Genomic DNA, 12,663 nt, shown 5'->3' on the forward strand with positions numbered 1-12,663 from the left:
AGCTATTGCAAAAAATTTAGGGATTTCACCATCTACGCTCCGTAATATCATCAAAGGGTTCAGAGGATCTGGAGAAATCACTGCACGTAAGCAGCTAAGCCCGTGACCTTCCATCCCGCAGGCTGTACTGCATCAACAAGCCACATCAGTGTGTAAAGGATATCACCACATGGGCTCAGGAACACTTCAGAAACTCACTGTCAGTAACTACAGTTGGTCGCTACATCTGTAAGTGCAAGTTAAAACTCTCCTATGGAAGGCGAAAACCGTTTATCAACAACACCCAGAAACGCTGTCGGCTTTGCTGGGCCTGAGCTCATCTAAGATGGACTGATACAAAGTGGAAAAGTGTTCTGTGGTCTGACGAGTCCACATTTTAAATTGTTTTTGGAAACTGTGGACGTCGTGTCCTCCGGACCAAAGAGGAAAAGAACCATCCGGATTGTTATAGGCGCAAAGTGTAAAAGCCAGCATGTGTGATGGTATGGGGGTGTATTAGTGCCCAAGACATGGGTAACTTACACATCTGTGAAGGCACCATTAATGCTGAAAGGTACATACAGGTTTTGGCGCAACATATGTTGCCATCCAAGCAACGTTACCATGGACGCCCCTGCTTATTTCAGCAAGACAATGCCAAGCCACGTGTTACATCAACGTGGCTTCATAGTAAAAGAGTGCGGGTACTAGACTGGCCTGCCTGTAGTCCAGACCTGTCTCCCATTGAGAATGTGTGGCACCTAAAATAGCAGAAAGGAGACCCCCGGACTGTTGAACAACTTAAGCTGTACATCAAGCAAGAATGGGAAAGAATTCCACCTGAGAAGCTTCAAAAATGTGTCTCCTCAGTTCCCAAACCTTTACTGAGTGTTGTTAAAAGGAAAGGCCATGTAACACAGTGGTGAACATGCCCTTTCCCAACTACTTTGGCACGTGTTGCAGTCATGAAATTCTAAGTTCATTATTATTTGCAAAAAAAAAATAAAGTTTATGAGTTTGAACATGAAATATGTTGTCTTTGTAGTGCATTCAACTGAATATGGCTTGAAAAGGATTTGCAAATCATTGTATTCCGTTTATATTTACATCTAACACAATTCCCCAACTCATATGGAAACGGGGTTTGTACATCTTGTAACAGTAGTCAATACACGGTCAATGTGTCCCTTTTGAGACGAATAACCCATGGTAACATGCTGTATCACTTCATATGCAGTAAAAGGAAAACGTACAATAGAAACCATACATCTGTCAGCACAGAAATCTCCATAAATATAATCGTAGTGACTGAACATCAGTCGAGAGAGAACCTCCTGAAGGGCAGGAAGACGAGGGGACGAACGCGCACTTCAGGGACGCCGGGCTGCTAAACTAATTGGGAGTTGGTCTTGCGTTCATGGCACGATACAAACACTTTTGCCAACAGCTCATATTCCCCGATACGGCAAAATAAAATACAATAAATAACACGAATGCTCCACGCGCACAAACACGACAGAACTGTTCAAATGCTTCCCAGTAATTCCTTCAGTAGACCTACAAAAGTTCATAACGGGCTAGCCAGCGCCCTTAACGTCATTAAAGTACATCACAAAGTAACGAGCCAAATAAAATAACCATCGAGGCTTTGGACCGAAGAAGAAGGGAAAGAGGAGCAAACACAACAAAAAAACCAAACAAGGGTGTTCGAAGGTGGTCTTCCCTGTAACTGTACTCTCCATGGTAGTAAACATGTCTTCACAGAGTAAACACATCAGGGTAATATGATTACATAATCATTTGTTCAGTAGCTTCATGACTTTTTCACATCGTAGGACCATCTCCCCCCCCCCCCCCCCCCTACACACACCTTCTCGATGAAACCTGTTCATCATTTTGTCTTCATAGAAAAAAAACACCTAAGTACCAGCTTGGTTCCTTCACAGTTCATGGTAGTGCAATGAGGACATGTGCCAGCGCCTCATGTCTTCCCCAGAACGTTTGACCTGAGGAGGAGGAGGAGGAGGATAGAGATGTCAGCGCCAGGTGAACCGATCGCGCTCGTTCGGATTGGAGTCGTTCACTGACCTGAGTGCTTTCCACCTGTCCTTCTCGACCTGGTTCTCCGGACTCTCGCTCTCGTAGGAAGCGAGGTAAAGTCCTATAGTGGAGAAAAAGGGATACAGGAAATACCGTCACCGGACACTTCGTTAGGCACACCTGCACTTGAGTCTATAGCGGTGCTATTCAACTGGTGGCCCGGGGGGCCAAATCTGGCCCAGGAATGGTTCAGTTCAGAATTTTGGAGACAAACATTATTCTTACAAACACCCGAGTGCTTCTGTTGTGTAGAGCAGTGGTCCCCAACCACCGAGCAACATCGGACGTGCACACTGTGGCTACACCAGCAGCACACCAATGCCAAACCTGACTAAATAACAACTTCAATCTCCATCCATCCATCCATTTTCTACCGCTTGTCCCTTTCGGGTTCGCTGGAGCCTATCTCAGCTACCATCGGGCGGAAGGCGGGGTACACCCTGGACAAGTCCCCACCTCATTGCAGGGGCCAACACAGATAGACAGACAACATTCTCTTATTATTATAATCAAATGACAGCAGTCATTTCCATTTCTAATATAAGTGTTTAGGCCCACTTACGATGACAATAACAACAAATATTGTTTTTCATGAACTGTGTACTTGTATTGTTTGTCTGGGTGGAGGTCCTGCTTTGGAAATAGTTTGTACCCCTTTCAGACATTGCATTTAGTTCCCATTAAAACATCCACATGTTGCACAATGAGATGTAAGCAGGGGATCATGTGTACATTCCTGCAACTTCCTGTTTGTAAAAAATATATATTTTTATTAGTATTAATTTAATATACTAACAGCATTTCATGATTAACATATATATTTAAGATTCCTAATAAATGACACTAGAATAAGCACACATTTGATTGGTAAATCATAGTGTAACGACCTGGAATGACACTTTATGTGTGGTGTTGGAGTTGTCCCACTTTTTGTGTGGCTGTAAACGCATCACTGGCTAAGTGCCATATGTGCATGTGTTGGCGCAAGTGAGAAAGAGCGAGCGGGTGCTGTTGATATAACAAAGTTGCTTTTGGTCTGGTTTGTACTGCAGAAAATGACCACTTTTGCCAGATATCATTTTTTTTTACTAATGTTTTGGTGATGTGTTCAAGGCCGACAATAAAGACTTTTGCTCAGTAAAGTGATGGATGGAATTCATGTCCTCAAAGCGTCTCGATGGACATTACAATATTTGAACAATGACGACGAAAACTGTTTTCTCTGTCGTGTCCGTGTGTCGAAAATTGTTACGCGCTTATTTTTTTATTTGATTTTGTGCGCGGCATAGATTTGCCGTGCGCAGAGGACGCTTGAGCAGTGCGCAATTGCACAGGCGCGCACCTTAGAGGGAACGTTGCCGCCCACAAAGCGACTGTCAGAAAGCGGCTTGAAGATGATCTGTAACACATCATCTATGCAACATTTTGAACCAAAGAATTTAGAAAAAACTAATAAAAATATGACCCCTTTAATGCGCCCTATAATCCGGTGCGCCTTTTGTATGAAAATAGACCTGACTAGACCCGCTCATCGGCAGTGCGTCTTATAATCCGGTGCGCCCTATGGTCTGAAAAATGAGGTACTTATTATGATGCAGTGCACTTGTACACCACTGCTTGCTACAACCAGGCCTGGCCCTAACCAATCTGGCGCCCTATGCAAGATTTTAGGTGGCGCCCCCCCCCCCCCCACATCGGCAGTGAAGTGTATATACTCACAAGAAACTGAATAGCTTTGTCTTTGACCTTTTTTTTTACTTAAAGAAAGCAAATTAACATATTATATGAGAATGTTATGTTATGATTATCTTTAACCAAATCACAGCAGTGCTCAAATTAAAAAACAGCATTCCCTCTCATGTCATATTGCTTAATTAACATTAATGATGTGCACTTTAACAACTAGGCTTACAACTATACCTAATATATAAAGGGGTGGAAAAGTGACTATTACCTGCAGGGCAAACATTAGCTAACCAGAAGGCAATAACAATGTCAACAAAAAACACCTGCTTAAAAGATCTAATACAAATGTCCCTGAGGAATGTAAAGTGGGAGGACTGTAATTACCTAACGTTACATTATTATTTTCCATAACAATTTAGCCCCCTCCACAATATTAACCCGACGTTAAAACAGAACTAGCTATTTATTGATTAGCAATTGCCGAATCATGTAACATTAGCTTAATGCTAAAAAGCCAGGTTACTATCACATTCTGTAACAGACAAATAATTTCATGTAGGCTAACGTTACCTCCCTGCTACCTCTGTCTTTTTCTCGTTTCTCCTCCTCTTTTCTCTTTTTTCTTCCCTGGGCACCTGACAGTTTTGGCCGTTTTGACATCTTGTGTTGATGTGGTAAGAGTCATGATACGATACGGGAAGGGAGGGGCACACCGTGCGGGGGGAGGGAGGGGGCGTAATGTTGTAACAAATAATAATTCTATTAAATAGGCTTTACTTTGCATTTTAGAAATAATAGTACCAACTTTTTTTTTTCTTTTTTTTTTTTCTCCAACATTTGTGGCACTGGCGTGGCGCCCCCTGATGGACGGCGCCCTTAGCATTTGCCTATACGGCCTACGCCACGGGCCGGCCCTGGCTACAACTACACTAGTAACATGTTAAATTATTGCACTACCTCTCTATAAACTGTCAAATCCAGCTCTTGTATTGGTGCAGGTGTGCAGCAAACACTCACCATCCTCACTGAAGATGGGGGCGGTGTGGAGGTAGTGTAGGATGGCCTGGTCCTCCTCAAAAGGACACTCCATCTGCTTCCAGGTCATGAACTCCCCGACCTGTCTGCCCAGTTCCACAAATTTCTAAAACAAATTCAATGCATTGACACGCAGAAGGAGGAAATAGTTCAGCCACGCTCGCGCCGGACGGGATTGTCTCACCTCAAAGTTGACGTGGCCGTTGGGCAGTCGGTTGGCGCATCCTTCGTTCAGGAAGTAAATGTCTTTGATTAGAAGGCTGAAGAAGGGAATGACAATCTGAGGGATGAAAAACAAAGTGAGCGTCGTTAAATAGTGACAAAACATACACAAAACCCAAAACCAGTGAAATTAGCACGTTGTGTAAATGGTAAATAAAAACAGAATACATTGATTTGCAAATCCCTTTCAACTTATATTCAATTGAATAGACTGCAAAGACAAGATATTTAACGTTCGAACTGAGACACTTGTTTTTTTTTGCAAATAATCATTAACTTAGAATTTAATGGCGGCAACAAATTGCAAAAAAGTTGGCATAGGGGCATTTTTACCACTGTGTTACATGGCCTTTCCTTTTAACAACAGTCGGGCGAAGCCAGCGGAGTTTCTGGGTGTTGTTGATAAATGGCTTTCGCCAGGGCCCGTGGCATAGGCCGTATAGGAAAATGCTAAGGGCGGCGTCCATCAGGGGGCGCCACGCCAGTGCCACAAATGTTGGAGAAAAAAAAAAAAAAAGAAAAAAGTTGGTACTATTATTTCTAAATACAAAAAATAATCCCACGTTAATTAAAATGCAAAGTAAAGCCTATTTAATAGAAATATTATTTGTTACAACATTACGCACCCCCCCGCACGGTACGCCCCCTCCCTTCCCGCATCATGACTCTTTTTGGACGTCACCACATCAAACAATGAACACAAGATGTCAAAACGGCCAAAACTGTCAGGTGCCCAGGGAAGAAAAAAGAGAAAAGAAGAGGAGAAACGAGAAAAAGACAGAGGTAGCAGGTAGGTAACGTTAGCCTACATGAAATTATTTGTCTGTTACAGAATGTGATAGTAACCTGGCTTTTTAGCATTAAGCTAATGTTACATGATTCGGCAATTGCTAATCAATAAATAGCTAGTTCTGTTTTAACGTCGGGTTAATATTGTGGAGGGGGCTAAATTGTTATGGAAAATAATAATGTAACGTTAGGTAATTACAGTACTCCCACTTTACAATCCTCAGGGACATTTGTATTAGATCTTTTAAGCAGGTGTTTTTTGTTTACATTGTTTTTGCCTTCTGGTTAACTAATGTTTGCCCTGCAGGTAATAGTCACTTTTCCACCCCTTTATATATTAGGTATAGTTGTAAGCCTAGTTGTTAAAGTGCACATCATTAATGTTAATTAAGCAATATCACATGAGAGGGAATGCTGTTTTTTAATTTGAGCACTGCTGTGATTCGGTTAAAGATAATCATAACATAACATTCTCATATAATATGTTAATTTGCTTTCTTTAAGTAAAAAAAAAAAGGTCAAAGACAAAGCTATTCGGTTTCTTGTGAGTATATACACTTCACTGCCGATGTGGGGGGGCACCACCTAAAATCTTACCTAGGGCGCCAGATTGGTTAGGGCCAGGCCTGGCTTTCGCTTTGCATAGTAGAATTTTAACTTGCACGTACAGATGTAGCGACCAACTGTAGTTACTGACAGTGGTTTTCTGAGGTGTTCCTGAGCCCATGTGGTGATATCCTTTACACACTGACGTCGCCTTTTGATGCAGGGATCGAAGGTCACGGGCATTCAATGTTGGTTTTCAGCCTTGCTGCTTACGTGCAGTGATTTCTCCAGATTCTCTGCAACTTTTGATGATATTACGGAGCGTAGATGGTGAAGTCCCTAAATTCCTTGCAATAGCTGGTTGGGAAATGTTGCTCTTAAACAATTTGCTCACGCATTTGTTGACAAAGTGGTGACCCTCGCCCCATCCTTGTTTGTGAATGACTGAGCATTTCATGGAAGCTGCTTTTATACCCAATCATGGCACCCACCTGTTCCCAATTAGCCTGTTCACCCGTGGAATGTTCCAAATAGGTGTTGGATGATCATTCCTCAACTTTCTCGGTCTTTTTTGCCACTTGTGCCAGCTTTTATGAAACATGTTGCAGGCATCAAATTCCAAATTTGCTAATATTTGCAAAAAATAAAGTTTTCCAGGTTGAATGTTAAATATCTTGTCTTTGCAGTCTATTCAATTGAATATAAGTTGAAAAGGATTTACAAATCATTGTATTCTGTTTTTATTTACCATTTACACAACGTGGCAACTTCACTGGTTTTGGGTTTGGTAGAAGCAGCGACGCAGTGGTAAAGCTCCACCTTTTCTCTGTTGCTGTTGGCCGTCTGAGAGCGATGAGCGGCCCCCCTCAGGGCGGTTCTGTAGTTGTAAAAGTTTCCTGTCGGATCCATCTGATGCTGCCAAAGGAAACCGCAACGCTGTTAGCTTCATGCTATGACGTGGATAGTATTGCATGCTGTCAATCATGGGTTAGTATGCGGGGTGGGGTAATAAGAATTTAGACTACCCCAGTTTGTAGGGCAAGATAAAAGGAATATTCTTGGCTACTGCAGTTCAGAGGGAAATGCACTTTTTTGGTACTTTTCCCATGATGGGAAAAGTACCAAAAAAGTGCACAGGAAAGGGAAAGACAGGTCTTGTCTCACATATATGTGAGACAAGACCTGTCTTTCCCTTTCCTGTGCATTCTAAATGATTAAAAACTGCAAATAGGAGGTGGCTAACAATGCAGGTAACATAAATTCATAAATGTTGACCATAAAGCCCTCTAAAATGATTTCTAAAAACGCCATCACCGCTCCATTTACAGGCTGTGATCTGCTATAGCGACTTTGTTATTATAAGAGCTAACACGGAGGAACTATTTAAAAAAAAAAAGTTTAGTATTATAGGCGAAAAAACATGTTTCCACATTACCTGCCTCTTGCTAGCATTTTTTTTTTACTATTTAGAATGCACAGAAAAGGAGGAAACGTGTTCTTGTATCAAAGAAGGATTGTGGATGATGGGCGATATAAACAAAAGTGCAGGTTAAATGTGGTCGTGTATTCTTAGCGAGCTATTTATACTATATTGTATATTATGGGATGTTCTACTTTATACCCTGGATTCAGGGTATAGTCCAGTCCACGCTTAGAGGTGCATTCTGAAATAGTTTAGGTATTCTAGTTCAGTGGTCCCCAACCACCGGGCCGCGGCCCGGACTGATTGGTACCGGGCCGCACAAGAAATTTAAAAAAAAAAAATATATATATATATATATATTTTTTTTTTTTAATGAAATCAACATAAAAAACACAATATATACATTATATATCAATATAGATCAATACAGTCTACAGGGATACAGTCCGTAAGCACACATGATTGTATTTATTTATGTAAAAAAAAAAAAAATTTTTTTTTTTTTTTTTTTTAAATTGAAAACATTTTTTTTATTTAGAGTTTTCCTTTTTCCTCCTCAGCAGAGTGATTTTTTGTTATTGACCTTATTCAGCCGAAGTGGTAAGTTATTAGTTAATTTCCTCAATTTTTGAGTGACTATTTTTGTTAAACTTAATTAAATAAGATAGTGTAGAATTTTTTATAGCTGTTTTTTATTACTCCCGTTGGAGCGTTTTTTGTTTATACATTTTATAGCATTTACTGCGCCAATTATTAGTTCGTCTTTGGTTTTGTGTTTTCCTCCGTTCGGAGTGATTTTCAGTTCTTCCTATTTTTTGGAACCTTTTTTCATCGAGTAGTTTTTTGGGTTAATTATAGTATTGTATTCCTTGACTTTGGAGGTGAAAGGAAGCCGCCAAAATAAAAGCCTGTCAAGTTCCCTACTCTGCATCTGAGTCCAATCCTTTTACCAAGCCCTGACAACAATGACATCATTGACTCAAGGCCCGGGGGCCAGATCTGGCCCCCGGGCCTTGAGTTTGACACCTGTGATCTACATCAACACTATAATTCGTCGGAGTGGCTAGAACAATCTTTTATTTTCATTAAATGGATTTTTGATTCATTTGAATCGATTAAAAACCGTTCCAAATAAAAATTGCGATTCATTCGAAAACTCCATTTTTTTGGACACCCCCCTAACTGTCATTACCTCCAAAATGAAGAACTTGGCCGTCTTTGCCTTGCCCCAAGTCTTCTTCAGCCTGGACACTGGACTCATGTTCATTCCAGCTGAGGAGGGAGGAACACCATTTGAAGGATTCATGCGGTGCCAAGAAGTGATATTCAATCAAGCATCAAGATTAGTGTGGACTCACAGATGATGGCCATGAGGGAGTTGAAGTTCCCGATGTTGAAACACTCTCTGGCCACGTCGATGAAGAACTCTATCACCAAGGCTCTCTGCTTCTTTTTCGCAGGCTGTAATTACAACAGGAGACATCGTTACACACTACATCATATCCTATAAAGTCATGTTCTTCATGGTATTTATCCCTCTAGAACAGTGGTGTCAAATGTATGGCCCGGGGGCCGGATCAGGCCCGCGAACAGGTTTTATCCGGCCCGCGGGATGAGTTTGCTAAGTATAAAAATAAGCTGAAATTTTTGAATGAAAGAAACTGCTGTTTCCAAATGTGTCCACTAGATGTCGCAATAGCAATTATTTGTATCTTTGTAGATGATGCTACATATGTACAAAAAAATAAACCACATGATGTTAGTGCACCAGTTGAGGAAAATGAGCAAACCACACAAATAACATCCTGTAATTTGATTTTGATATTATTTTTTTTATCTTGATAGATTGAAAAGTAACACCAATGAGATGACTGATGAAAATTATCACATAATTTATTCAGAAAGTATAAATAACGACAAATAAAGATTGAATACTATTAACTGCAACATGTAAGTGTAAACAAAACAACAACATTAATTTTCAAACAAAGAAAACAATCTAAAGTTGTCTTTATTTTTAAGTTATCGTGCTGTGATTTTACCAGTCCGGCCCACTTGGGAGTAGATTTTTCTCCATGTGGCCCCCGATCTAAAATGAGTTTGACACCCCTGCTCTAGAACAGTGGTCCCCAACCTTTTTGTAGCTGCGGATCCGGTCAACGCTTGAAAATTTGTCCCACGGATAAAGAAATACAATCATGTGTGCTTACGGACTGTATCCCTGCAGACTGTATTGATATATAATGTAGGGATGTCCGATAATGGCTTTTTGCCGATATCCGATATTCCGATATTGTCCAACTCTTTAATTACCGATACCGATATCAACCGATACCGATATCAACCGATATATGCAGTCGTGGAATTAACACATTATTATGCCTAATTTGGACAACCAGGTATGGTGAAGATAAGGTACTTTTTAAAAAAAATTGTAAAATAAGATAAATAAATTTAAAACATTTTCTTGAATAAAAAAGAAAGTACAACAATATAAAAACAGTTACATAGAAACTACTAATGAATGAAAATGAGTAAAATTAACTGTTAAAGGTTAGTACTATTAGTGGAGCAGCAGCACGCACAATCATGTGTGCTTACGGACTGTATCCCTTGCAGACTGTATTGATATATATTGATATATAATGTAGGAAGCAGAATATTGATAACAGAAAGAAACAACCCTTTTGTGTGAATGAGTGTAAATGGGGGAGGGAGGTTTTTTGGGTTGGTGCACTAATTGTAAGTGTATCTTGTGTTTTTTATGTTGATTTAATTAAAAAAAACAAAAACAAAAAAAAACGATACCGATAATAAAAAAAACTGATACCGATAATTTCCGATATTACATTTTAACGCATATATCGGCCGATAATATCGGCAGGCCGATATTATCGGACATTTCTAATATAATGTATATATTGTGTTTTTTATGTTGATTTAATAATTTTTTAAAATGTTTTAATTTTTTATTTTTTTAAATTTCTTGAGTGTGAATGGGGGGAGGGAGGTTTTTTGGGTTGGTGCACTAATTGTAAGTGTATCTTGTGTTTTTTATGTGGATTTAATTTTTAAAAAAATAATTAAAAATAAAATAAAATAAAAAAAACGATACCGATAATAAAAAAACCGATACCGATAATTTCCGATATTACATTTTAACGCATATATCGGCATCTTTAATATAATGTATATATAGTGTTTTTTATGTTGATTTAATTTTTTTTTTTTTTTTTTTTAATTTCTTGCGCGGCCCGGTACCAATCGGTCCGCGGTGGTTGGGGACCACTGCTCTAGAAGACAGAGGGGGAATGTTTTGTTGGTTTAAAAAGGCACTCAAGTGACGCAAGTGAATAATTCAAAGGCACTTTGGTGTTTTCAGCAAGTCAATGTGCAATTACATAAGACACCACCAGGGAGCGATAGAGCTTTGCGGCAGTTTTATTGTCAGCCGCAGCAGCACACCTTTTTATGGTAATTCATTTGATAATAAACGTGGACACGCTGTACATATTGGACAGTGGTCCTCAATAGGCCAATTAAAGCCTTTAAATTCAGTCATCAAACGTTACCTTAATAAGGAAACCATATCATTTATAAATGGAGGCCGATGGCTGAATAGCTCAATGGGTAAATGCTTGCTCTATACACCATTGTTATTGTCTTTGTTAAATATTGGTATTAATTATAATTACATAGTATGTTAGGGCTATCACATTTTTAAAGAGTTCAAGAATGACTCCTTAAAGATCTGCCGTTTCTTTTCTGCTCTGCCCTCCTCTCTCCCTCGTGGAGGGGGGGGGGGGGGGGGGGGGGGGGGGGGGGGCACAGGCTCGGTGGCCACGGATGAAGCGCTGGCTGTCCAAAGTCGGGACCTGGGGTGGACCGCTTGCCTGTTGGGGGCGTCTCTGCGCTGCTGACCTGTCTCCGCTCGGGATGGTCTCCTGCTGGCCCCACTATGGACTGGACTCTCTCACTATTATGTTAGATCCACTATGGACTGGACTCTCAAACTATTATGGTAGATCCACTGACTGGACTGGACTCTCACTATTATGTTAGATCCACTATGGACTGGACTCTCACACTATTATGTTAGATCCACTATGGACTGGACTCTCTCACTATTATGTTAGATCCACTATGGACTGGACTCTCAAACTATTATGGTAGATCCACTGACTGGACTGGACTCTCACTATTATGTTAGATCCACTATGGACTGGACTCTCACACTATTATGTTAGATCCACTATGGACTGGACTCTCACACTATTATGTTAGATCCACTATGGACTGGACTCTCACACTATTATGTTAGATCCACTATGGACTGGACTCTCACTATTATGTTAGATCCACTATGGACTGGACTCTCTCACTATTATGTTAGATCCACTATGGACTGGACTCTCTCACTATTATGTTAGATCCACTATGGACTGGACTCTCTCACTATTATGTTAGATCCACTATGGACTGGACTCTCTCACTATTATGTTAGATCCACTATGGACTGGACTCTCTCACTATTATGTTAGATCCACTATGGACTGGACTCTCTCACTATTATGTTAGATCCACTATGGACTGGACTCTCACACTATTATGTTAGATCCACTATGGGACTGGACCTCTCACACTATTATTTTAGATCCACTATGGACTGGACCTCTCACACCACTATTTTAGATCCACTATGGGACTGGACTCTCACACCACTATGTTAGATCCACTATGGACTGGACTCTCACAATATTGATTGAATAGTGATTGGTTGCATTAGTTAAAGTGGTATTCTAAATGTAGGGAATTATTCAACAATAGAGTTGTTGTTATTGTCTAAAAAACCCACTGAGTGAGAAGCAGTGCTTTGACAGCCA

The 12,663-nt window shown here is 40.3% G+C and overlaps 1 protein-coding gene across 2 annotated transcripts in view; it reads right to left on the minus strand.

Moving 5' to 3' along the window:
• Positions 1 to 497: 497 nt before the first annotated feature.
• Positions 498 to 12,663, minus strand: part of LOC133649119 (ras-GEF domain-containing family member 1C-like) — a 107,944-nt gene continuing 95,778 nt past the window's right edge. Inside the window, exons 8-14 of one of the 2 annotated variants that reach the window (XM_062045922.1) lie at positions 9,139 to 9,241; positions 8,973 to 9,052; positions 7,177 to 7,272; positions 4,985 to 5,080; positions 4,783 to 4,906; positions 2,068 to 2,140; positions 498 to 1,985 (exon numbers count right to left, since the gene is read on the minus strand). In XM_062045922.1, the coding sequence (XP_061901906.1) occupies positions 1,961 to 1,985; positions 2,068 to 2,140; positions 4,783 to 4,906; positions 4,985 to 5,080; positions 7,177 to 7,272; positions 8,973 to 9,052; positions 9,139 to 9,241 (597 nt within the window). In that variant the 3' untranslated portion in view covers positions 498 to 1,960. The remainder of the gene's footprint in view (positions 1,986 to 2,067; positions 2,141 to 4,782; positions 4,907 to 4,984; positions 5,081 to 7,176; positions 7,273 to 8,972; positions 9,053 to 9,138; positions 9,242 to 12,663) is intronic. The other variant, XM_062045921.1, reaches the window with a different exon arrangement.

This window comes from Entelurus aequoreus, linkage group LG04 (assembly GCF_033978785.1).
Source record: "Entelurus aequoreus isolate RoL-2023_Sb linkage group LG04, RoL_Eaeq_v1.1, whole genome shotgun sequence".
Lineage (NCBI taxonomy): Eukaryota > Metazoa > Chordata > Actinopteri > Syngnathiformes > Syngnathidae > Entelurus > Entelurus aequoreus.